Source organism: Balaenoptera borealis, assembly GCF_965194805.1.
Source record: "Balaenoptera borealis genome assembly, chromosome: 1".
NCBI lineage: Eukaryota > Metazoa > Chordata > Mammalia > Artiodactyla > Balaenopteridae > Balaenoptera > Balaenoptera borealis.
Window position 1 is genome coordinate 18,986,871 of NC_138860.1, and position 25,370 is coordinate 19,012,240.

Below are 25,370 nucleotides of genomic sequence, written 5' to 3' on the forward strand. Positions count from 1 at the left end.
GTAATAAGTGCCAAAGAGAAAACATTAAAGCAGTGAAGGGAAATAGGAAATAGCAGAGGGGATGTTGGAAATTCAACTATTTTTAATCAAGGTAGTTTACATATGAAAACGCAAATATGGTATGTAAAACTGATGAAATTATCTGAATGTTTGCTAAATAAATTTGTGGCCTGTACAATATTAAACACATCACCTTTGCTAATGTGTGTCAGAAGTTCCCCAAAAGTAATTTCGACTGTTTTGAGCCTAATAAAGCTGTGTGTGTAAAATGGTGGAATTGGGATAGGGGCTGTTGAATGGGACAAGGAGATAAATATTTAACAGGAAAAGAACAAGAAAAATGACCACTAAACAAACATTTTAAACTGACCACTTATTTTAAATGTAAACAATTATAATAATCGATAACGATATGCTAATCAAAACATCAGGCACTATGCGTGCATTTTCTTTGTAAGTTGCTACAACCCTTTGAGATACTACTGTTACGGTCCTCATCTACTTAAGGAGAAAACTGAGCACAAAGGGCTCAGAACTGTTCCCAAAGGTCACGCAGCCAGTAGTGATGGGGCTCAACTCTGCTCCATCTGGGTCTAGTACGCAAACTGCCTCTCGTTTAGAAATGAATGCTGTAAAACGGAGGTTTTTTGGTTAAATATCACTTTGTTAGACCTGAACCTGGAATTAATTCATTCAGATTTTAGAAATTACTATGTCTCTGTTCTGGTCCTAACGTTCTTTTCTCATGTGGGAAAAGTATCCTGTTTAGTAGGCGCCTAAATACGTTCACCATTCAGGGTGCAGGGCAGTCAAATGAAGACGGCGATGGGAGGCATATCAAGAGGCCCCCTACCCTAAAAATCATCTTTTGGCCAAAGCTTAATTGATCAAAGACGATTACTTTGTTTGAAGCACTTACTTTTAAAATGTCTTCCTTTAATATGAAAGTGATTACATGTTCAAGACAACATTTTTCTTAGAGGAAGGAAAACTATTGTTATCATTAATGTATTAGTGTGAATTAGTTCATCAATGAGATTTTTCTTCAAAAGTACAACCTGATATAAGGACAATAAAGGAAAGAATTTTGATTTGAGAAGGTTAATTTACCAGAGTACTGACTAAGGAAGCCTATGTGAACGACTGTACAGCAAAGAGAAATACATGTCATATGTTTTCACGTCTTACTTTATCCTGGTGTCAACCCTGAAGGATTGGCACCATCATTAAAAAAGGGTGCGAGGAGAAAAACCAGCTTCAGAGATTCAGTGACTGGGCCAAACCCAGACACCTGTCTGGAGTCATCAAGTCCAGGCCTCGGGCCTCTCCCCGCGCCGCTTCCAGACTGAGAACGGCTGGGAGCGAGGGCGGCTGCTGGAAGGGGCAGAGAGTGATGCCCCAGCAGAGAGTCAGGTTGGCATCAGAATCTTCACTCTGGCTTTTATCATGATGACTACAATACGAAGAACTGTCTATAGGTAGATGCTACCTCACACAGAAATTCCAAAGGAAATAAAAAAATATACTCATCACAATTTAACCAGGAGTAGGGCAAAACACACTGGCGTTAGAGAAACTTAGGCTTGAAACCTGGCCCGAGTCAGGCAAGGAACCTGACTTCTCCGAGCCAGTGTTCTCTTCTCTAGAGTGGGGATAATGATGACACCCACACTTCACAGGTTTACGGTGAGGATTCTGAGAGAGAATGTATGAAAAAGGCCTGGCAGAGCTCCTGGTGTGGAGACATTCCAAAGGGGAAAAAGCCAGCGTGTATAAGTGACGGAAGGACACAGTCCCACGTACGTACAGCAGGAGCACAAAACAGAACCAACACCGAAGCGGTGACGAGAGCCGTACCTCCGGGTCTTTATTCCACTGAACAACGTACTCCCAGCAGCAATGCGCGTGCAGCACGTCCAGCTCGAGGCTACAAGGAAACTGCTTGTAGGCCAAGTGCAGCAGGTCTGAAAGTCAGACGAGAGCGACGTATTACTGCTGCCTGGAGGAAAGCTCCGCCCTCCTTCTCTGGGCCAGATTTCATGTTTCCCCACGTTTCCGTCTTACCTGGGATGGCTCCCAAGTCCTTCTCCACCTCTGACACCTCAGATGAACCTCTGTTAATACCTTCTTTGGGTTCCTCTGAGTTTTCTGCATCTCTTTCTTTATTAGCCAGTTTTAATACTTCAGGGCTGACATCCTGTTTAAATATCCACTTGGCTACACTGTCTGCAATGCCACCTAAAGTTTGGAGACATGAAAGGAAATGAAAATTGGCAGCATTTGCCAAAAGGAGCCCGTACAGCACAGGATCTGAATGTCTCCATGAAGATCTAAGTGCCACGTTGTTTTAAGCCTGAAAGTGACCCCAAAGCTATGAGATTTGTAGGTGTCGCCACCTACCACTCACTGTATGAGGGCAAGTGGGATACTGGATCTCTAAGGGCAACTTTATACTCTTGTAAAAGATTAGCTAAATATTAATGCAGATGCATACATAAGTCTGTACACCACATACCTTCAACGTCCACAAATTCAAAATGCACTTTATCGGACATAGATGGAGACATGAATGCATGTTTAAAATGCTTTCATTTAAATACAAGTGAAAACAGACTGATTAGCATGATACTTGTGTCTAGGTTTCTTAGGGCAAAACACTACTGTTAATAGTCAACTAACTTGCCTATATGGAATATTTGGGGGCAAAATTTAGCCACAGTTAATTAACAACATGATGCTATACCATATTTCCGTCATCAATATAGTTCAGAAAGTTATAAATTATACAAAACATTCAAGATGAAGAGTCCCATTACCTAAAACAAATAGAATCTTCTGTAATAAACCAAAACTTTTCCTCTCAGTCTTTCTTCCTATTTTGATTCAAATATAAACCTTTTGACAAAAAGAATGTAAAATCATAATTATCAGTGGAGATATCAATAAATGAGAGCCGTATGCCAGGTAATCTGATTTCCTATGTTTGGCTTCTAAATCATTTGATAATTCCCGTTCCAGGATCAAGGCCCTGATCTTATCGCTCGGGTTGATATTAAAATGGTGTTCCTACATTTTCAACAGGTGGCAGCATTGGAGTGTAGTGAGTTTACAATGAGAAATGTTCACAAGCCTTGTAAAGAATGAAAAAACGAGTTAACTAAGTAAAAACTATAAATACCAGTATTTCTAAACCCAGACATAGAGTCACTCCAGTATCAAATGCCTGACAGAGCGGCTGGTAAGGAGAGGGAGTACGCCACGATAAATTCAAAATTTAAGATGCTCATGATCCTGCAAGATACAAGCAAAGGAACCCAGTGACTCCGGGACAGTAGAAAGTGATGCATCGGAAAAGCGGCATAAAGTTCTGTGGCAGTTAGGAGGAAGAAGAGAGAATCCGCAGTTAGCGGATCATGAGAGGTTCCTTGGAGGGAGGCAGCATTCGAGGCGGGCCTTGGAAGGTGAGTAAGATTTAGGACCCATGAGCGGGGAGCAGCTCGGCCTCTCAGAGCCAGAGATGGGGAATCACAGATGTTTCACTTGAATTAAAATCTAGCAACAAGCAAGCAAGAGGTGGAAATGAGCTGCATTCCAAGCTGAAGGTGCGTGGGGAGCAGGCTTAAGAGTTTACACTTTGTCCAGCCACTTCTGAACTTCTCAGTCCCAATCTTAGGCCCTGAAACCAGTAAAAATTTTTGACAAGCCCAAAGGACTTTAGCTTACGGGTTATATCTATTGATAATCACGGTATCAGAAATTAAAACTGAGAAAATGTTTAAAAAATTGTATTAATTCATTTTAAAATAAAAATAATAAACCCGTTACATGCTAGTATTTTATGAAAATAATTGTATTTGCCAAAGCAAAACAAGATATTTAGTGAGAAGAGTGGCACTACACTTCCGCAAATCTCTTTGATGCCTAGCTTGGACGTGGACTGCCCAATCAGCTTCGACATTCCATCCACTGTGATCTGATGTTTTGGCTGAGGTGCATGAGGAAGATCTGGCCTCACACAGATATGATGAAGTTGGAAAAAAAGAGGACCGTCGTGACCACTCTTTGAGAACCACGGCCTATGTTCTAAGGCGAGGGGAAGTAGCTGGTGGTTTCTGAGCAAGGGATTGACAGGATCAGACTTGGAGGAGATTAACTGAGAAGAAGTATGTGGTGGGTTATTTATTTTTAAAATCTGAGTGTAGTTCTCTTTCCTTATTCTTTCAGTCATTTCTATAAAAAGCAAACCCCAAAAAAGCCCATACCATAAAAAAAAATGTATATGGATGCAGATGCTCAAATAAGCTTCAGGTTACCTTTTCCTCCTTCTAACAGCTTTTTAACAGAAAGCTTCGGGAGCGGCTCAGCCTGCAGCGACGATGCTTTGGAGGCTGGGCCATTCACTTTGCTGTGAAGCAGAGTCTGAAGTAGGAGACAGTCCTCCAGCTGTTTCAGCAGAAGTTTCCAGTACTCAGTGTCAAGGGAAAGGGCCTCCCAGGAATCAGTGAGGGCCTCCGAATCAGTACCCGAAACTGTTTGGGAAAACTAACAGAAAATGCACAGGTGATACTCTGGCCAAGACTCTGGATCTACATGAACTTGAATGAGCTTTTAACTTGAAAGCTGATGCGTAGTCAGGACACATCACAAAGCAACACCCAGATGCTGTTTCACAACTATTGCTACTCGGCTGGATGGAACATGAGGGTCAGGAGCAGACTGGAGATTCGGGGGCAACGATGATGGAGTCGCGGCATTTATGAAGAGAACAGCAGTGAGACCCCCGATTCAGCTAACACGCACTGCAAAGGTTTCAGGGCCATCCCTGCAAGAGCCACAGTTTTTTCTGTCAGTACCAGGATACTGACAGTTCCTCAGGATGTACTCGCCAACCTAAAAAATGTGTCTTAGATTTCTCTCTCTCCGTTATTAGAAACATCTTAAGCCAGTCATATTAAATTTAGCCCATAAACTACCGAGACTGACAATGTTGAGTGAATCTCTACAGACTTATTTAAAGTGTCTCATCTAATTTAATGCAACATCCCCCCAGAAAAAAATTATTTGATTTACCATGAGATATAAGGGATGTTAAGTCTTTTTCTTTTCTTAAATACATTTCAGTTTTCAAGAGATGGGGAAAAGCCACAAAGCAGAAGGTCAACAGGAAACTTCCATTTGAGTCATTCAACACTCTATGCCAAAACCACCTTTGTTTATAAAAGGGAGGTATAAATACAATTGTAGGACTTCAGAGCCGAAAGAAATCTGAGACATGATGCCGTCTAACCCTGATCCTTTTGGATGAGAAAACTGAACCAGGACCTGCCTTTTAAAGGCACTCACCACGGATCACCAGCTGATGGCTGAGACCAGATCCCTGCCCTCCGAATCCAGTGCTTTTTCCCTTACGCCATGTGGAGACTAAGTTCAAGTACACATGTCATCGGAATAAACAAATTAAGGACAGCACCCTTCACCCCCGAGAGAGACAGATAAGATCCTGCTGGACACACATTTCAAATCCTCGATGTTCCACAACACTGAAGACGATGGAGCCCAGAAGGGGAAAGCGGCCCGGGAGCCGGCCGGAGAGGTGCCCCCCCACCTACAGAGCCGCCCTCTGCCCACTCACTTTCTTCTCGGTCAAGTTGTTGGACAGCTGGGCGGCGACAGCGTGCCCGACGTGCGCAGAAAGCAGAGCAGCCCCGTTGTTCTCAGACTGAATACAGGCCGTGCGCATCTGCTGCCACCAAGGGGACACCGACTGCGAATCCCAGGCCTCCTCGCCGGCCACTGCAGGCAAAAGCGGACAGTTAAAGAGAAGAAACTCTTAGCTGGGAGATCTTTTTTTTATATTGGTCCAAACTTCGACATTAAACATAATGTTAAAACTAAACTCCCCACTGATGCATCTATATATTTCTCAATGAATTGGAAAATAAATCTACAATTTATTTTATTCAGAACCCTTACAGTCCATTTATTTATGCTGTTAGGCATCTTGCTTCTGAATCAACTGTAAAGCTCCATTTGGAATATTTTCGCCATTGCTGAAAAATACTCTTGAATGTTTAATATAACAGACTACTGTTCTCATCATGCCAAATAATAAGAGAAATATTACCTCCACAAAAGACCATCTGACTCACCTCACTGAGATGAGAAAACGCACTGTTCACATCATTTTTGATGATGATGCAAAATATAATTTTCATAAAGCGCGCTTTGAGTGCATTAAGAGCTTTCTATGACTACACAGGAGAGTCTCGCTAGTGAAACGTTTTGGACCCTCTGGCCTCCTTCTGTTAAGAGAAAGTATCCTCCCTCCCGTTTCCGCAGAATTCCAACACTGAACATTGTCTCCTCCGGGAGCGGGGTCCACGCGCCCGAAGAGCTGGACCTCGGCGTCCACGGCGCTCACCTTTCATCTTGCTCAGGAGGTACAGTGTTGTATGGAGAGAGCAGACAGACCGCGGGTTGTCCAAAATATCCTTTTCCTTAGCGAGCCAAACACTCAGGAGCAGAGACTGAAACCAGATTTTAAATCTTTTTCAGTCTAAGAAAATATTTACCATAAACAAAATCTTGTACTTTTCTAGAGAGCACACATGTACACATGAACGATCCAGCCTCTCTGGTTGAGAGGGAAGTGCTTGCTTGTTACATGATGTAGCGTGAGGGGTGGAACAGGCAGCTTGTCTAACTTAAGAGATTATCATTTGTTGGGGATCTAAATCCCATTTCCACCACTTCTTTAGGCCTCTTGGGACAGAGGCCATACTGGTTTTATTTTTGCATTTCCCTAATGGCTAATGGTGTTGAACATCTTTCAGGTGATTGATTATTTGCCATTTGTATGTATATGTTTTGGTAATGTGTCTGTTCAAATCCTTTGCTCATTTTTAAACTGTACTCTTGTCTTATTACTGAGTTGTACGAATTCTTTGTACAATGTGGACACAATTCATTTATCAGATCTGTTTTGAAAAAGAGTCTTGCCATTTCAGTTTCTTAACAGTCTTTTAAAAAACAGAAGTTCTGAATTTTCATGAAGCACAGTTTATCAATATTTTTCTTTTACAGTTCATGCTTTTTGTACCCTAAGAAACCTTTGCCTAAACCAAGCTTTCTCTGGTGTTTTCTTCTATAAGCTTTGTTAGTTTTACCTCATATTTATGTTCCATTTTGACTTAAATTTTATATATGGCTTGAGGTAAAGGTGTGAGGTTTGTTTTTTCCAGGTGTTTCTCTAACCCCGATTTAATGTAGACAACAAATTTAAATGAAATTGATTAAACACAACGGAAAATAAGTAGTATTCTGTGTTCATCTATTTAAGCATCACAATTTTGAGTGATAGGTAATACTTGTCTCCTTTCTTTTTAACTTTTTATTTTGAAATAGTTATAGATTCACTGGTGGCACAAAGGAATGCACACAGAGGTCTAGGTAATACTTGTCTCCTTTCTTTTTAACTTTCTATTTTGAAATAGTTATAGATTCACTGGTGGCACAAAGGAATACACACAGAGGTCCCGTGCTCCCTTCCCACAGTCTCCCCTAATGTTAACATCCTACACAAAGCCAAGAAACTGCCATTTGTAAAATCCATAAAGCTGATGCACGTTTCACCAGTAATACAGGCACTCGTTTTGCATCATGCAATTTTATCACGTGTAGCACTGCATACATAACCATCACCACGATCAAGACACTGGACTCCACCATCGGCACAAGACTCCCTCCTATTAACTCTTTATAGCCACACCTGTCTCCTCCCCTACACTCATCCCTAACCCTTGGCAACCACTAAGCTGTCCTCTCTCTATACAACTGTGTTATTTTATAAAGGTTATGAAAATAAAATCATGTAGTATGTATCTCTTTAAGAAACAATACGTTAACACAGTCAACAAGTTCATAGAGGTGGAATGCCCAAATCCTGGCCAAAATTTAGGATGTGTGTGGGGCTGTGACAGAGTGTGTGTATGTGTACATGTGGGAGGTGGTAAAGGGCAGGACGGTGATGGTGGGGTAACTCCCTTGCCCTTTTCAGAAAGGGTGAAAATTTAGTGTTGTAGTTTTTCCATTGGAGGATTCTTTTATTTGTATTTGTTATAGCACAGAGATTAAATCCTAATCTATGGTCAAAGTCTGGGAATGTCTGATAATTCTATAATGCTTTAAGGGAACTTTCCTTTGTTCTCCAGATAAGATCTCTTTAGTTCCAATATGAACATTTTTACTGATGATCACAATCCATTGTAAATGCACGCATACATGACAGATTCTAAATTTATTCTAGGCCAGCCACGGAATATGCTCGTTATAATTCACAGAGAATGAGCAAAGTAAGGTAATATTATTCAATTAAATACGGTGACTAGAAATTTCCTTGATCATTTTTAGAAAGTTTTCATGTACGTTCTATGATATGCTTTAGACAATGGTAAAAAAAAAAAAAGAGACTGACACGTCTGGGTGACAGTAGCAAGGAAGAGCATCCAGAAACAAGAAACCTTACCAACAACAGCTGGGGGCTAAGTCCAGCTGACTCCAGAGTGTGACACATATCCTCCGTGGAGCTCTCTCCACATAAACACTTCCAAAAAAAGAAACTGCCTGGTAAAACAGAAACAAGACACGTCAGACAATGACCACTTACCATCTGGACTCACAATCTTCCTGAATTGCAACCTAGACCCCCAGAGGAGCAAAACAACACGAGAGGAGAGAAATCAGTGGTTTAACTGGCTTAAGTGATTAAAGCAGAAGGCAAATCATTACATGTCTGACACTGTCTCCTAAGCGTACTTACTAATTCAGTACAACTTTTATGACATAGTGCCTACCTGTCCAGAGGATCTTCTGTTGACTGTAAAACACACATTAAATTCTTTGGTTAATTAATTTCAAAACAAACTCAATCTTGGAGCTGCTATAAGCTCCCCCCAGGCTTTCATCTAAAACAGGGAGGATTCAAAGAGCAATTTCTCCTTCTACCCACCTAAAGCCACACAGTCCTCTTCACTTATCTTCTTTATGCTGATCACATCTTTCTCATATTCTAAATATTCCAGAAATGTTTTGACAGGCAACACACCATCCTTATCATCAGAAAATCGGACAGCAGTCCTGCCGTTCTCTTGTTTATACTTCTCTAATAACGCCTGGAGCTTAAGGAGTTCTTTTTCATCAAGCCTTAGTAACACAGCCAAGTCCTTAAATATAGGGGGGAAAAAAAAAGTTCTGAATAGACCATGTCTCTTTCTATGACTCTTCCGTAAGTGTCAACACTATCATCTGAAATGAAATGCAAGACTATAAGCACAAGATGATGACTTTTGAATTAGTGTGATAGCTATGATGTGCTCTGCTTAAAACTTTACTCTCAATTCATGAGTAGGAGGTTATTTAAATAAACTAATCTTGAAATACTACATATTACTGAAAGTACCACTTTTAGAAAGTTTCTTGAGATTATACTCTTCTAAAATGTCAAAATTTTAATAAACATGTATTATTGCTTAGTCAGAAAAAAAATTTAAGCTTTTCCCCCCAAACCATCGGGGAGTTCGGGGTTTTTGAGCATGAGCCACCTGTTCTCCTTGTTTGGCCCTGCAATGAACCTTTCTCTGCTGAAAAAAAAATATTAAAAGGGTGTCAACAGCCAACTCTTGTGATTCTGAGGAAACTAAAGAACTATTTGAAATTTAATGCTTGTTTATTATGCGGCATAAACATTATAAAATAAAAGCAGTGGAAAACAGTCTTCACTGTATCTACATATAAATCCTCTATGTGGCTCTTGGGGCTGCAGAGATACAACCTGCCAGCCTTTCAAACTGTTTTTACATACCTTAGGTGCAGAAACATCTCCTGATCTACTATTATTCTTCTAAATTAGGGACAAGTGCACACATACACATACACACACACACACGCACACACATGCTTAAAAGACCATAAATTCGCCAGAGCAAGCAAAACTTTCTTCCCCTCATGCTACATGATTAAAGCTGCATTCTTAATCAAGAGCAGTTTTGTTATTTATTTACTTATGGATGTTGTTTTAACAACAAGTAGTAAACTGCAAAATGCTAAGGAACACACACAAGTGGTTCAATGCTATACCAAACTTACATGAACTATGTCCTACAGACAGCAAAAATGAATTAGTTTAGATTTGAATTTTAGTTTTGTATGTACAAAATTAGCCATTCAGCCTAGAAGTTGACTGCATGTTTTTTTAAGGATCCAAATAAGTCTACAGCAAAATATGGTTTTAATTCTTTAAAAGCATTTTAAAGATAAAAAAAATAATAAAAAAGAACAATCTGTCTACTGATTTTTAAAAGTTTATAATTCTTTTGCACACTATATTCGGGCTATCAAGTGGAAATGAATTCTACAAGGGATTATTAATGCCATATATTTAAGTTTCCTTTGCAGGGTTCAAGAGAGATAGTTTTGATTTTATGAAAAAAAATTTAGGCACTGAAGAATCTATGAAATGTCCAGGCAATCCTATAGACATAACTTAATCAACTTGAACTTTTCTGTTGCTTGAAATGATTTTTCTCTATTCGTGAAGTAGATAGCAAAACAAAAGCTCCTGAAAAATGGCTTTGTCATTTATAATGGCACTCACAGAATATTATTGGGAAGAGATTGTTAAAATGCTTTATAAAATCCATCTAGAACCCCAAAGATAAAAAAAGATGTTAGGACTTGTAGGTTATTTCCAATACAAAGGGAAAACCTTCTCTCATTTTTCTGTTTAAAAATTTTTATTCATGTATGTGTATTTACAATAAAAGGCATCCACTTTAAAACTCAATTAGGGCTTCCCTGGTGGCACAGTGGTTGAGAATCTGCCTGCCAATGCAAGGGACATGGGTTCGAGCCCTGGTCTGGGAAAATCCCACATTCCGCAGAGCAGCTGGGCCCGTGAGCCACAATTACTGAGCCTGCGCGTCTGGAGCCTGTGCTCCGCAACAAGAGAGGCCGCGATGGTGAGAGGCCCGTGCACCGCGATGAAGAGTGGCCCCCCGCTCACCGCAGCTAGAGAAAGCCCTCGCACAGAAATGAAGACCCAACACAGCCATAAATAAATAAAAAAAAACAAAAACAAAAACAAAAAACTCAATTAACTTTCAGATACACCAGATGAGTTTTTTAAAAGCATTACCAGTGACTTGAAAAATCACTAAAATCACCTTAATAATTTTCCTTTAGACAAATAAAAGACATGAGGCCCTGATGCCAGGCAACCTGCCCAAGGTCACACAGTAGTTGAGGGAAGAGAGGACAATATTTCTCTCTATTCTCTATCAGGAGAAATTCGATTTCTCTAGATGGAAAGTAAGAAGTCTGTACACTCTCCTCAGAAATGAGCAACGCTGCACTGTAATACAGGTGTTATCAGATTTTTACGTTTCATAGAATAAAAATACAGAACATTTTCCACAATTACTTTAAACACTCTGATGTAAGATAAAATATTTTTTAAAATGTATTTCATTACATAGTAAGCAACAGAGCAGTTTGAGCTTGCTAACAACAACACAGAAAAGCTGGTCTCTTCTGTTTGGCAGAATCTTTTTTTTTCTTTAAAAGAAATTCAAGTTTTGCTACTTCAGTAAATTGCATATATTTTAATTGGTAAACCCTGTCCAGAAGAAGTTGTATTGTAAGAAGTAACCTTAAAAAATAAGGAAAACCAAATGCTTCTAGGTATTAAAAATGGATTAACAATAAGATCAATATTCTAGCCTAAATAATATAAATTTAGCAGCAAGGCACGGAAAGCCAGCAGAAGGTCTTGTAAAGAAAATACTTTTTTTTTACACCTAAAAGAAAAAACTTAATATTCTACTCCTTTACTACCAATTGAAAAAATAAAAAATAATCAAAGAGATTATTTTGTATAATGAATAATGGGATTACTCACATTATCAGAGAATGGCGTGTCTGAATGAAAATCAATGGAATTTAATTGACTGACAGACTCATAAAGATGGAGTAATTTCAATTTATTGGCACAAAACTGTAGCAATCCTTCATCAACACACTCAAGCTCTATAAGGTAGAAGGAAAAAATAAAGAGATATATTTAACAGACTGATAAAAAAGGCCTTTCTTTCATTAAATCTCTTAATATTACATAATTCCTTGATGTTCTATTTTATTAAATATTGGGATGTTTAAGCTAAAATGGATTAAGAAGGCAAAAATAATTTTTCCCATCATGGCAAAATGTCTAAATTTTTAAATGAAATAAGGTGCTCTAATAGCAGGGTACGTTAAAAAAAAAAAAAAAAAAAGAAAGAAAGAAGAAATATTTTAGTCTAGTACTCAAATTTAAATAAATGATTTGGAAACAGGTTTGAAAATGTTCTCCCTCATCCCGTCAATCATATGTTGTCTATTATGCTCACACCCTGAGGAAAGACAAATAGAAAGTTGCTTGGCTCTTCTTATTATCATGGTCAAAGATATTATAATTCAACCAGAAAATGTGGATTGTGACAGATGTATCCTCAAGAAAGGCTGGCAAAAAGTAGAATTCCACTTAATATCCTCCATCAATCAGGTTTTTTTTCAAGGTTAGTGCTGGAAAAATACTCACTCTCTGTATAATAACATATGATAATTTAAATATTTATTTCTAATACAAATGAATACTTATTCTCCAAAAAGGCACACACTGAAAACTCCCAAGAACTCTGATATGGGATATAGTAACATGGAAGACTGTCCAAGTTCTTACAGCCATAATAAAACTTAGCATACTAAATACTTGGCATTTTTAGGAGTCTCATTTATGGGTAGAACTTGAAACTAGTGATGTTACAGAACTCTGACAATGGTGTCTGGTTTATTCCCAGCCTAGTGCAAGATAATTTTTAATTTAATAAATTTTGATATTGTTTAAGGCCTTAGGGGATAGGGGGACTTTATCAGTACACTATACTTTTTGAAAGAGGTATTTCTAACAAGCTGTATGCATTACAGGAGTTTACTATTTACCAAGAGTCAGCTTTACATATGTGTTGGAAAAAAAAAATTCTCAAAATTAGGATGCTTAAAGTCCTGAAACAGCATATTACGACTTATCTATTAAGCTACTCTAAGTTGGCTTAAATATAATTAAATACACAGCTGGTTTCATATTTACACAACAAGCAAAAAGTCATGACTAGATGAAGTCACTGCATCACACACTACATTTTTAAATGATGTTAGGAATTCAGAATAAATTAAATTTTTGTAGCTCGGCTGGACAGAATATGGAGTTACAAACCCACAGTTAGAGATGTAATTCTTTTCCAGACAAATAAATTCTGAACGGTAAAAAACAACCAGAAAACTCAGAACTGGTCATGTAATCATAGTCTGTGATTTTGGAAGTCCTAGCTCCGTTCATGAGGGACGTGGATGAAAACATGTGGATTCCACACATTAACAAAACATACATCAAAGCCTAGAATTTTTTTTTTTAATCAGTATCATAGTCAAAACAGCATTACTTAAAGTTAAGTAAGACATAACGGCAGCAGGAGACCCCGGCTGTCTCTTGCTCACCACCAGCCATTCCGTCCCCTCCTGCCAAACCACCGTAATCACTTCCCGTCGTTCTACACTGACATCTTTCCTCCCGGTAGATGGAGTCAAATTAAAAATATTTACAGTAAGAAACAGAGGCAACATATTCAGAGAAAGCTCAGAGGAAGATCAACAGCACACAGGGAATTAAAACAGCAACAGGGAATTAAAAAGTCCCCAATACTAAAGGTATGAAATAAGTTTCCTTCTTTCTTATATATTATTTCCACATTAAAGTAACATGATGGGGAATTCCCTGGCAGTCCAGTGGTTAGGACTCTGTGTTTTCACTGCTGAGGGCTCAGGTTCAATCCCCGGTCAGGGAACTAAGATCCCACAAGCCGTTCGGCCTGGCCGAAAATAAAAAAATTAATGAATTAATTAAAAAATACAGTAACATGATGGCATCATAAGCAGTTAATACTTTCTATCGTCAGAGTTATAAAATTTGAGATGAGACCATAACCTCCAGTCTAGCACAAATCCTATTACCTTGATTTTTTAAAGTGTCCATTAAAGTCTGAGTGATGTTTCTAAGGCAGGAAAATGGTAAACGTATGCTTGCCAAAATGCTTTCCAATGCCTAGAAGAAAGATATGGAGCAATTCTCATAATTAGAAGGCAATGATTTCGTTTTTTAAATTTTACATTTATGCCTATACTTTCACCACCCCAAGTTTCAAAGGGAAGCTCCATTTTTAAGATGTTTTATTATACTTACCTGAGAATTAAAGTTGCATCATAAGTACTATGTAATCAATTTCATGTCATGCCAAACATGGTACAATGACAGAAAGTCCAGACTGAGAATGAAACAACTTAGAAGGCAACTGATGTTCAACAGAATGGCCAAGACAAAACAGAAACAGAGATAAAGGTATTCACCAATAAGAGTCTGAATAAGTCTATACTCTATAGGTATAAACGAAAAGCAGACACTGTCATTGTCATGTCAATAATAAAGGCAGACAATAACGTAATTTCTGCTATATTACTGCCCTTGAGCATGGCTGGCTGAATCCACAGGCCATGCTAGATATAGGTATATATATATATACACTCCCCACCTACCCCCTTCCTACCCACTAGTAGATATTTAAGAGTGGTCATCATCAGTTCCAAAATCCCTCTTCATGCCTAAAGAAGCAACCATCAGAATCACAAATGGGTCAGACACAGCACCTGAAGTTCCTACTTATCTGTTCATATCAGCACATTAAATTGGATTTTGACTGATGAGATTCAAAAGTCTAAAAGGCAGGCTAAGAATGTGGCATGAGACAAATATCAGATTGTAACACAACAACTCTGTGTGTCTGTGACGCAGTTTCTGGGCGTAGAGGGCGGCTCAAGAGGTTGGTCCGGCCTATGATGAGGCAACTGGGTGGAGGATATAAAGAAAGTGACCAAAAGAGGCAAATACCCTGGAAAATGTAATCTGCCTCTGTTCTGTCTACTATTATACAAGCTAGTGGCTGGCTCACTGTCCTATTATTCAGTCTTCCAAAGTCGAAACTGGTTTTTTTTCTCCCTTAACTGTTGTAAAACAATACACAACTTTCACTGTTAGGCTGTCTAGTATTTTTAATAAAATTCATAGCTTCATACAAAATTCAGTAGTAGAGTAAAACAAAAAATCAAGAAGACAGTTTGCACTATGCTGAAGTTTCCCAATTTTGTTGTTCCACGATGTAAGATAAGAAAGATGGTATCAAAATGAGAAGAACTGTGTGGGTTATGAGCCTCCTTTCCACGACTGATGCCCTAAACTGCCTCTCCACATGCCCACCTTCTCACAAGATCCCTTTAATAACGGAGGCTGCCCTGAGGAAGATGAGAGCCCATGAGTACTGTCAGTGGAATGGAAAACTCAATTAAAAGTCAGAGACTTGCCTGTTCTACAATAAAACGATAAACAGCGTTTTAAAAAAACGACTGCCAAAGTGAGAGAGTGGCATGGACATATATACACTCCCAAATGTAAAAGAGATAGCTAGTGGGAAGCAGCTGCATAGCACAGGGAGATCAGCTCAGTGCTTTGTGACCACCTAGAGGGGTGGGATAGGGAGGGTGGGAGGGAGATGCAAGAGGGAGGGCATATGGGGATATATGTATATGTATAGCTGATTCACTTTATTATAAAGCAGAAACTAACACACCATTGTAAAGCAATTATACTACAATAGAGATGTTAAAAAAAAAAAAAGACTGCCACAGTAGAATAAGAGGGATAGAAACAAATCAGTATTCACTAACTCATCCCACTACTTTAGATGCTGTGCATTATGAAAATGACATATTTGGTAAGGTCCCTGTTTGAAGGAGCTTAAAAGAGGTAAAGAGGAAAAAGTTGGGGAGCTTGACTAATATAGATGAAATAATTAGAAAACAAGTATAGTCGGCCCTCCGTATCCATGGGTTCCGCATCTGCAGATTCAACCAACCATGGATTGAAAACATTTGGAAAGAAAAAATTCCACGAAGTTCCAAAAAGCAAAACTTGAATTTGCCACACACTTGCAACTATTTACATTGCACTTACATTGTATTTACAACTGTTTACATAGCACTTACATTGTGTTAGGTATTACAAGTAATCTAGAGAGGATTTAAAGTATACAAGAGAATGTGCATAGGTTACATACAAATATTACACCGTTTTATATAAGGGACTTAAGCACCTTGAGATTTAGGTATCACAGAGGGTCCTGAAATCAATGCCCCTGAGGATACTGAAGGACGATTATAGTCATTAGCTCTCTGGTTCTGATTAAAAGTAGAGTTCAGAGGCATCCATGAGGATTGATGTGTCATGTAAGAATTTATAGTTAGAACCTGAGCAGCATTCTGAGGGACGTGGATAGGAGGAGTGGGAGTAATACGATGAGTCACCACGTTATAACCAGGAGCCTGGAAAAGGTAACCAGTCTGACTGTATCACGAGCGGCTGAGGCTGTGGAGCAGCAAGGACTCTTCCACAGTATAAATGCGAATGTAAATTAGTACGAGTGTTCTGAGAAGCAATTTATCATCAGCTAGTACAGCCAAAGCTCATACCTAGCAAATTCCACTCTTAGGTATAAACTCAAGAGAAACTCTTACACATGTGCACCAGGAAAAATGCACAAGGATAATCACACTATCGTTGTTGTTAATAGCAAAAAACTAGAAACAAGCTAAATGTCCACTGACAGGAGAGTGAAAAAATCAATGGCAGTCACGGAGTGGAATTCATATAGCACAGTACATGAGTCAACTGCAGCCGCACGCAGCAATGTGGATGAGTCCCAGAAACACAATGGTGAAGGAATGAAGTAAGTCGCAGGAGAAGACAGAGCATGACTCCGTTCATATAAAGTTCCAAAAAAGCAGAAAATGCATCAATATGTTTTAAAGGAGCCATACAGAAATGCTGTATCCGTAAAGAAAAGCAAAAGAGAAAGGAACACAAAATTCTGAAGACTGGTTACCTTAGGGATGGGAGAAGGGGATGGGATGGAGGAGGGATGTGCAGGGCTCTTCAGAGTTCCTGGTAACATTCTGTTTCCTAAGGTGGGTGGTCATACACGTCTTTGTCTTATTATTATTTAATTTGAATATATGTATGTATGGGTTTGTGTATGTGTATAAAACACATGTGCTTCCGTGTATGGTAATATTACTTAATTAAAAAAAGAAGAAAGAAAAAAAGAAACAATAGAAGCTTCCACATGGGAATATAAAAAAGGATGAACGTGAACGAAAACACAAAGGAAGATTTTAGCCTGTCATGTTTGGAAGGAAATAGGAAAAAAAAAAGATTTTGTTAAGAAGGATATGTACTAGCTACTCAGCAAGAAAGTTCATTTATTATATACACTTACTTGTTTTTTGGTTGCAGGGTACTTAATATCGAGAATTAACTCCTTTATTTCTGTTTCAATCAAATCTAGAAAGAAAATTAACCAAAGTAAAATTTTCACTGTTATGACAGTTAAACTTTATTCTGAAAGAAAAAATCATGTATTTGCAATATCAGTCAGTCTAAAGGATTTCTGGGTTCTCTCGGAAATTATCGTTTTATTGTTACACATTTTAATACTCCCTCGATGGCACATTTCATCCTACAGAGTAATTCCAGTAAAAACTACACATGATTACTTGTACCTCACCTCATTCCAAAAAGCAGTTGAAATAGCTCATAAATGCACTGAAGTGTTTTGATTGTTCCACTTAGAATATTCTAATAATTTTAAAAAATGACATAACAGTTTGTTTCATTTTTGTTGAAGGACACCTACCAAGATTGGGAGATTTTGCTTTCAGTAAGGCTCCCAGTTTCTTCACTAAGTGCATGTCCTTGGCTCGTTCACTCTTCTTATCACTAAAACAACAAATACAACAAATTCTTACAGAATGTGAAACTGTTTTCCTTCTAATTCTGACACACTCCAGATTTCTTTTTCCCTTCTATTCTTCCTATTTAACTTTAAAGGTATCAGTCTAATGAGAAAAGAGAACAAAACGACAGCTACGAAACAAAGTAAAACAAATAGCAAATAAAGGACCAGGAAAAGTTAGCAGAGGGACATAAGTAAGCTGGCACGTGATACAACTTACCTCAGTGCTAAGTGGAAAGGGACATTTACTGTTTTCACACTTCCAGACACTGGATCAACCAGACAGATCTGGTAAGTCTGCGGCTGCCAATTCTGACTGGTAACGTTATTTAAGCCCATTATTTTATAGCCAGGATACAGAAGCCTGAGGAAATCACATACCAATATGGTAAAAATCTTAGAGAAAGGAAAAATGTTAAAAGGTGCTATTATTACAGCTTGGGACCCCTACGTTATTATCAATTCAGAAGCATTAGTAAGGCAAATAAATACTGATACCAAAAACATAAGTAAAGCAGAACCCAACTAGCAGGGTTCTTACACCTTGTTAAAATGTGCTAGAAAATTAAATGAACACAATCAGGCCTAAGTTGCAGTGGCAAACAAAGCATTCACCTCACTCAACATCATCACCAGGGGAACTGGAAAGAATCTTTCCTTTCGAGCCTCCACAGTGTAAGTAAGGGTTGGGGACAAATGGCAGCACCAAAGCTGACTTTAATTCAGTAGCATATCACGGCCTCTTCAATCAGATTCCTTTGTTATTAAATACTTAATCCTTAATTATATACCAGGCACTCGCAGGAAAAAAAACATAATAAAGGACATTTCAATTCTCAAACAACTTGTAATCTAATAAGTAGCTTTAATAAAAGCTTTACTTTAACAAAAGCATTCCTTTCTGTAACCAGGAAAAGGCCGGCGTTTGCAGCTTACCTGCAGTGCTTTCCCACGTTGAAAGCACCGACTCTAGGGCCCTGCTGTGTGCTCCACACTTCTAAAATGCCCCTCCGCGGTGCATAGATCACAAGGAACTGAGCTACTCGACTTGGACCCTGAGGACTTCCAAAGGGGGAAAAGTCCACCTTTTCTGGCACTCTTTCGTGGAGGTCCTCTACAATTTGGATCCAACCAGTCTGTGCATCTCGATACCCTTGGAGACAGAGGAAAGGAAAGCTACTTAGTTATGTCATCTAGGTTTAGCAGTAGCCTCCTGAAGCACTCTGGGATGTTTCTGGCGGGGGTGGGGTGGGGGGGAGCCTTAAGAAAAAGCTGCAAAAGTACATTATCGGGTGGGTGGGAGGGAGACACAAGAGGGAAGAGATATGGGGACATATGTATATGTATAACTGATTCACTTTGTTATAAAGCAGAAATTAACACACTATTGAAAGCAATTATACTCCAATAAAGATGTTAAAAAAAAAAGTACATTATCTTTTTATTATGAAATACATTAAACAGAAAAGAAGATAATAATTATGATAAACACTAAATCACCAAGTCTTATTAAAACTTCAGATTTTGCTATATTTGCTTCTGATCACTTTTTTTTTCTTTATGAAAAAATCAGTTATCCTGGAGGCTTCGTGAGCACCCTTTCCTCATCTCATTCCCCTCCCTCCCTCTTTTTAAAAAATTCTGGGGAGGTTATCAGGTTCAGACTTAAAAATACAATTAAAATATAAGAAAAAGATCAAATTGGTTCCCTGCTACTCAAGTCCCTTGGTTGATGTGCAGACAGAGGGAAAACATGGGCTGCAGAGTGATGGGAAACAGCTCCGGCTTGTGAGAAGAAAGATGCAGCTGACACGTCTTCCCCTTGAGGGTGACCCCTCTCCTCCCAGTACAGGGAGGAAAACGACAGACCGCACCAGCTGCAGAAGGACGGGCAACAATGGCAGTGATAAGATCGCCATAGTGGATTTGGACCAGCCGGTATATATTCTGGAGAAGTCTTGCTGAGAACACACCCTTGATGTTGTTTCAGAAGACAAGCACCATTTCAGGGAGAAATGATGTATCTGCAGCATTAAAACCTATTTCTAAAGACACTTAAACATGTGGCAGGTAAACACTGCAGGAATTCTCTGGCAAGAAGGTTAATAGTGACCTCAGTCTGGTCCACAGTAATTTAATGCCCTCAAATCCATTATTCCTCACAATGCTAAAAACAGACCAGATTGCACCAAAACTGTGATTTCTAACCAGTAGTCTGTGCTGACATGTTGCTATTCCAGATAACTTCAAACAATGCATTCTTCCGTCCTCCTTGGTCAAGGAGATTTTATTTTACTCAGGTTGACAATGTGCCTAGATATTTTCAAGTCTCCCTTATAGTTAAGTTTGGCCATGTGACTAAGTCCTGGCTAATGTATTGTAGAAAAAGCTTGGCAAGACTTCAGAAAGTATCTTCAAAGTGGACTAAATTGGCAGTCTTCCTTTCCCCTTCCTCCTTCCTGGGATGCAGATAAGAAGGCTAGAGCTTCAGCAGCCATTTGAACCATGAGATTACCTTGCATGGGGAAGCTACGTGGAAGGAAACTGAGCTCCTGAGGACATCACAGTGACATCCTATCAACTCTGTACTTGGCTCTATTGTTTGCCGCTAAATGCAACTTCTAACTGACAAAGTTACTGAGACACTTAAGTGAACTGACCCAAGCACGTAGATATGGAAGTCAAATTAGAAAAAAATGAATTTTGCTAGGTTTTGCCATCTTAAATCTGAAAGACTTGGCATTCGAGGGGGCAAGAAACTGAATTCAGGAATTGACAATGAGAGTGAGAATTGAAAAGAGGTATGTAAGGAAGAGATTAAAAGTGCCTATGAGTTGGTCAAACTTAAAGGATATATCAGTTAGACTACTGGATCAAGTGTTGCTGATCTGAGTTTATGGTTTAAACAAACAAACAAACAAAAAGCATAAACGTGAAGAAATAAACACTGTTATCAACCAGAAGCTGAAGAAGGATAACACTGTCCAACTGCTGGGGTAGAAAGCAAATTAACTTTTTTTTCTGGATTTTTGTAAGAAAGTACCTTTCCACATGCGTATTGCAATCCCTCTAGCTACATCCAACAAAATAATTCTGCCAAAATCATCTGTTACTGCTGCCAGCGTGTTACATGGAGACAGACATATACTTTCACCATGGCGTCTAGAATCTGGAAGTCCAAATCTGATATTTGAAAGAAAACAGAAAGCTCAAATCAAAGTGCAATCTAGAAATACACAAAAGAATAATGAAATGCATTAACAAAATAGGCTGAATCTGTTTTTATATAAAGAAATATGAACTTTCTATGGATTAATACCTAATCTATTAACTGATCACACCACATTTTGCAATACAAAATGCATAAGGAAATTTCTTCTATTACAAAATAAAAACACCTAGGTTTTATTTCAGAGATTTTCTATATAGATATCCACAACCTATTTTCAGAGAGTCTCAAGTACAACTAGCTTTCCTTGATTAAGTGATACATCATAGGAAACAATACCCTCACAACCAACTAAACTTTAGAATACTCTGCTCCTACACAGGCATCTGTGTAGTTCTGATTTCTGATCTATTCTCTTTTTTTTTTCTAGATATCATATCTTGCTGATACCAGTGCAGGTACAAGAACTTTCCTTCTTCTAAATAGTTATCTGTAAACTGCTCTTGGTCTATTATCAGTCTTAATAGAACTGTGAGTAAAATAAAAGTAAAGAGGTACTGAGAAAGGACCAGAAGAGCTCATTTTGAAAAAAGTCCCTGAGACAAAGTACTCAAACTTTGTTACATCTATTTGGATACATAAGGGCCATTTGGCTTATTTCTTGATTCTTGGGTGATCTTAGAAAATGTGATGTGTTATAACATACTTTAAGATGGAAAAAACCCTGGAAGATAATCTTTAATCAATTTTAATAACAGATAATTAGTTATATCTCTTTAAGAACATCTAAAAAAGGGGAGGAGGTTTCTCTTTCCCTTTCTTTTGGGTAATAAAAAATGATTTAAAAACAAAATCAGGCAAAAATCATGCTCACTCCCCACAAAACCTGACGAATCCACTAAATATCCTACAGCACTGCTGAAGCAAGCAAGGAAGCACAAGCCAGCATGTTGAAGAGTGCTTGGATGCATGAGACCCCCTAGTTTTATTTTTATTTTTTTTAAAGACATCACTAAGTCCTTTTTGAGTTTCTACAGCTTAACGACAAACTAAACTTTTTACAGAAAGAAATCCAACAGCTATCAAAAACCCAATTTTCCTGCAACTTAAGCTAAGTGTACAGGTGTCTGTAGAAGAGCACACTCAACACATACATATTGAGCCCCCACTACATGACAGGGAGACAGCTGTGATAAAACAGGCAAGAATCATTGTCCTCGTGGACTTTACATTCTGGTGGAAAAAATTAGTGCCACATTGGGCTTCCCTGGTGGCACAGTGGTTAAGAATCCGCCCGCCAGTGCAGGGGACACGGGTTCAAGCCCCGGGCTAGGAAGATCCCACATGCCGCGGAGCAACTAGGCCCGTGCACCACAACTACTGAGCCCGTGCTCTAGAGCCCGCGAGCCACAACTACTGAGCCCAGGTGCCACAACTACTGAAGCCCGCGCACCCAGAGCCCATGCTCCGCAACAAGAGAAGCCACTGCAATGAGAAGCCCGTGTACTGGGACAAAGAGTAGCCCTGGCTCACTGCAACTAGAGAAAGCCCGCGCACAGCAACAAAGACCTGATGCAGCCAAAAATAAGTAAATAAAATAAAATAATTTATATATATATAAAAAAAAATTAGTCCCACATTAATGACTTTTAGAAGCTCCAAAGACTCAGGAAATCAACAAATCAGCTAAGCACACAGAAAGACCGTTAATTCAAGAGCGCATTCCTAAAAATACTAAAATCTGAGAAGAGCACGACAGACTTGCCTTACAGCTAATGGGGTAGCTGGTTCAACCTTGGGTTTTTGCTTCTGGACAGCTTCTTCTTCATGCTTGCTTTTCCAACCAAGCCAACCACTGAAAAGAAAGAAAATTCAGACTAAAACCAGGGCTTCCAGAGTTTTAAACTGCAGACTATCAAAATATAAGTTAAAACCTAGTGAGATGCAAATTAGATCATTTAAATTGTGACGTAATTACCTGGCAGCATTAAATAAAGCAGAAGTGAGTTTACTTGCCACTGCTAGTGCAACATGAGATAATAATGGTTGCGTGCTTCCCTGAAAAACAGAACATTTGAAAGAGAAAACAGCTGACAGATAAACAAAATATATTTTCTAAACAAGATATACCTTAAAAAGGTAGAAGGTAGCAATATAATCAAAAGTTTTAACTCTACAGTTTAAAATTAAGGGAATCCCCTGGCGGTCCAGTGGTTAGAACTCCGTGCTTCCACTGCACGGGGCTCGGGTTTGATCCCTGTTCGGGAACTAAGATATCGCGAGCCATGTGGCATGGCCAATTAAAAAAAGAAAAAAAGAAGTAACATCACTAGTAGTTTAGTTATGTTTAGGATTTCCCTCTTTAAATTGTAATTAATTAAAAAATTTAAACTACGACATTAAAATGGCATTTTTCTACCAGGGCTATTGATTTCTTATCCATATACAACCGGCCCTTTTCCCTCTTTTTTTTTTTCTTTCCATTTTTTAAGCAGTTTTTATTTAGAAATGTTTCATATTATACAAAAAAATTTTTAAGTATAGTTGATTTACAATGTTGTGTTAGTTTCAGGTGTATAGCAAAGTGATTCAGCTATACATATATATATATATTTTTTCATTTGCAGATTATTTTCCATTATAGGTTATTACAAGATATTGAATATAGTTCCCTGTGCTATACAGTAGGACCTTGTTATTTATCTATTTTAAATATAGGAGTGTGTATATATTTATTCCAAACTCCTAATTTATCCCTCCCCCTCTATTTTTTAAAAATGTATTTTTATTAAAGCAAAAAGATGGTTTGAACCATTTTGAGAAGGGTGCTTTTTAAGCGAACAAAGGAGATACTAAATCTAACACCTAATTTTTCCCAATTTTAGGAAGCAATTTTCACCACTTTATCAACTATAGTTGGCGGCTTGTTCTGTCTTTACAATTCCTCATTTACTCAAATCCCTGGTGGGCTGACATCACTAACAACACTAAGCCTCTGATTACTGCACCAATATTTAAAGACAACTCAACTAAGAATTCGGGGCATCAGAAACAAAGAAGGCTGCTTGTTTTACACTGCCTTTAGTACCTTCTCAGTTAATCTAAAGAATTTAGAAGAAAGTGAGTTGAGACTAATTTTAGCTTACTTGGAAATGTGAACTGCTTAATCTTTCTAAGGCTATGTTACCACACCCAATTTGTAGATATGTTGAAAAATCAAGATCAGTGATGAAACACTTACCTCTAAAGCATAGAAGAAGCCCGTAAATGGATTGGACCCTACAGTGATATACTGAGACATGGCGGGTGGGCTGTTTTTAATTGCTGCATTATATCCACCTATATTGGAGGCAGTCTTCATTTGATCAAAAGGGGACAGAGTCATAATACCTAACGATAAAACAGCAATAACAACGCATGATTTTAATGAACTGAAATGACATTGTCATTTTAGGTTATTAGATTTTTATTTCAACTCCATTCTAAGATGCTAACTGCTGAGTTTCATTTAACAGACAAAAGTCATTTTCAAAAGCTACAAGATCAATGTCATAAAACATTCATAAGATATTAAAGTTGCCACCTATAATTACTCTAAGCTATGGAATACTACAAAATTTAAATATTAATTTTTTAAACAGATACAAATTCAAATGCTACAAGAAATATAGAGTCCACCAATATCTCCAGGTATTAGTTTACTTCTTCGAGGTAACAACTGCAACAGTTTCTTATGCTGCTTTCCAGAAATGTTGTATGTACATAAATGACAGCACACCAAATAAACTGATGTGTGCCTTGTTTCTTTAATTTAATAAAATATCAAGGAGACATGCCTCATTCTTGGCAATCACTCAGAGTATTCCACTGTGTGGCCATGCCATAACCGATCTGACCCTCTGATGGACATTTATGTTATTTCCCACCTTTTGCCACTACAAATAATGCTGCAACATATATCCTTGATAGATCTGTGCATATCTATATATAAGTTCATTTGTATGGCAAATCCTCATAAACAGAAGTGCAGGCTCAAAGGGGATCTACATTTTTAAAAAAATTTTATTAAGTACTGTGACGTTGCATACTGTAGAGTGCTGCCGATTTTACACCCTGACCAAAAAGGTAGGAGAGCATCTGACCTAAACTTTCTGCATTCTCTGCTGTCTACAGCAAAAGAGCTGATCATTGCCAGAGAAAAACAATACACCAAA

The 25,370-nt window shown here is 38.4% G+C and overlaps 1 protein-coding gene across 2 annotated transcripts in view; it reads right to left on the minus strand.

Annotated features, from left to right (window-relative positions):
* The window catches only part of RAB3GAP2 (RAB3 GTPase activating non-catalytic protein subunit 2), a 91,487-nt gene that overhangs the window by 15,559 nt on the left and 50,558 nt on the right, over positions 1-25,370 (minus strand). For both annotated transcript variants that reach the window (XM_082394178.1, XM_082394179.1), the window contains 17 exons: positions 24,398-24,546; positions 23,135-23,214; positions 22,922-23,011; positions 21,031-21,170; positions 18,924-19,140; positions 18,208-18,351; positions 17,889-17,971; positions 17,472-17,536; positions 14,101-14,191; positions 11,954-12,081; positions 9,008-9,221; positions 8,525-8,622; positions 6,422-6,527; positions 5,633-5,793; positions 4,314-4,542; positions 2,065-2,238; positions 1,858-1,964 (listed from right to left, as the gene is read on the minus strand). In XM_082394178.1, the coding sequence (XP_082250304.1) occupies positions 1,858-1,964; positions 2,065-2,238; positions 4,314-4,542; positions 5,633-5,793; positions 6,422-6,527; positions 8,525-8,622; positions 9,008-9,221; positions 11,954-12,081; positions 14,101-14,191; positions 17,472-17,536; positions 17,889-17,971; positions 18,208-18,351; positions 18,924-19,140; positions 21,031-21,170; positions 22,922-23,011; positions 23,135-23,214; positions 24,398-24,546 (2,276 nt within the window). The remainder of the gene's footprint in view (positions 1-1,857; positions 1,965-2,064; positions 2,239-4,313; positions 4,543-5,632; positions 5,794-6,421; positions 6,528-8,524; positions 8,623-9,007; positions 9,222-11,953; positions 12,082-14,100; positions 14,192-17,471; positions 17,537-17,888; positions 17,972-18,207; positions 18,352-18,923; positions 19,141-21,030; positions 21,171-22,921; positions 23,012-23,134; positions 23,215-24,397; positions 24,547-25,370) is intronic.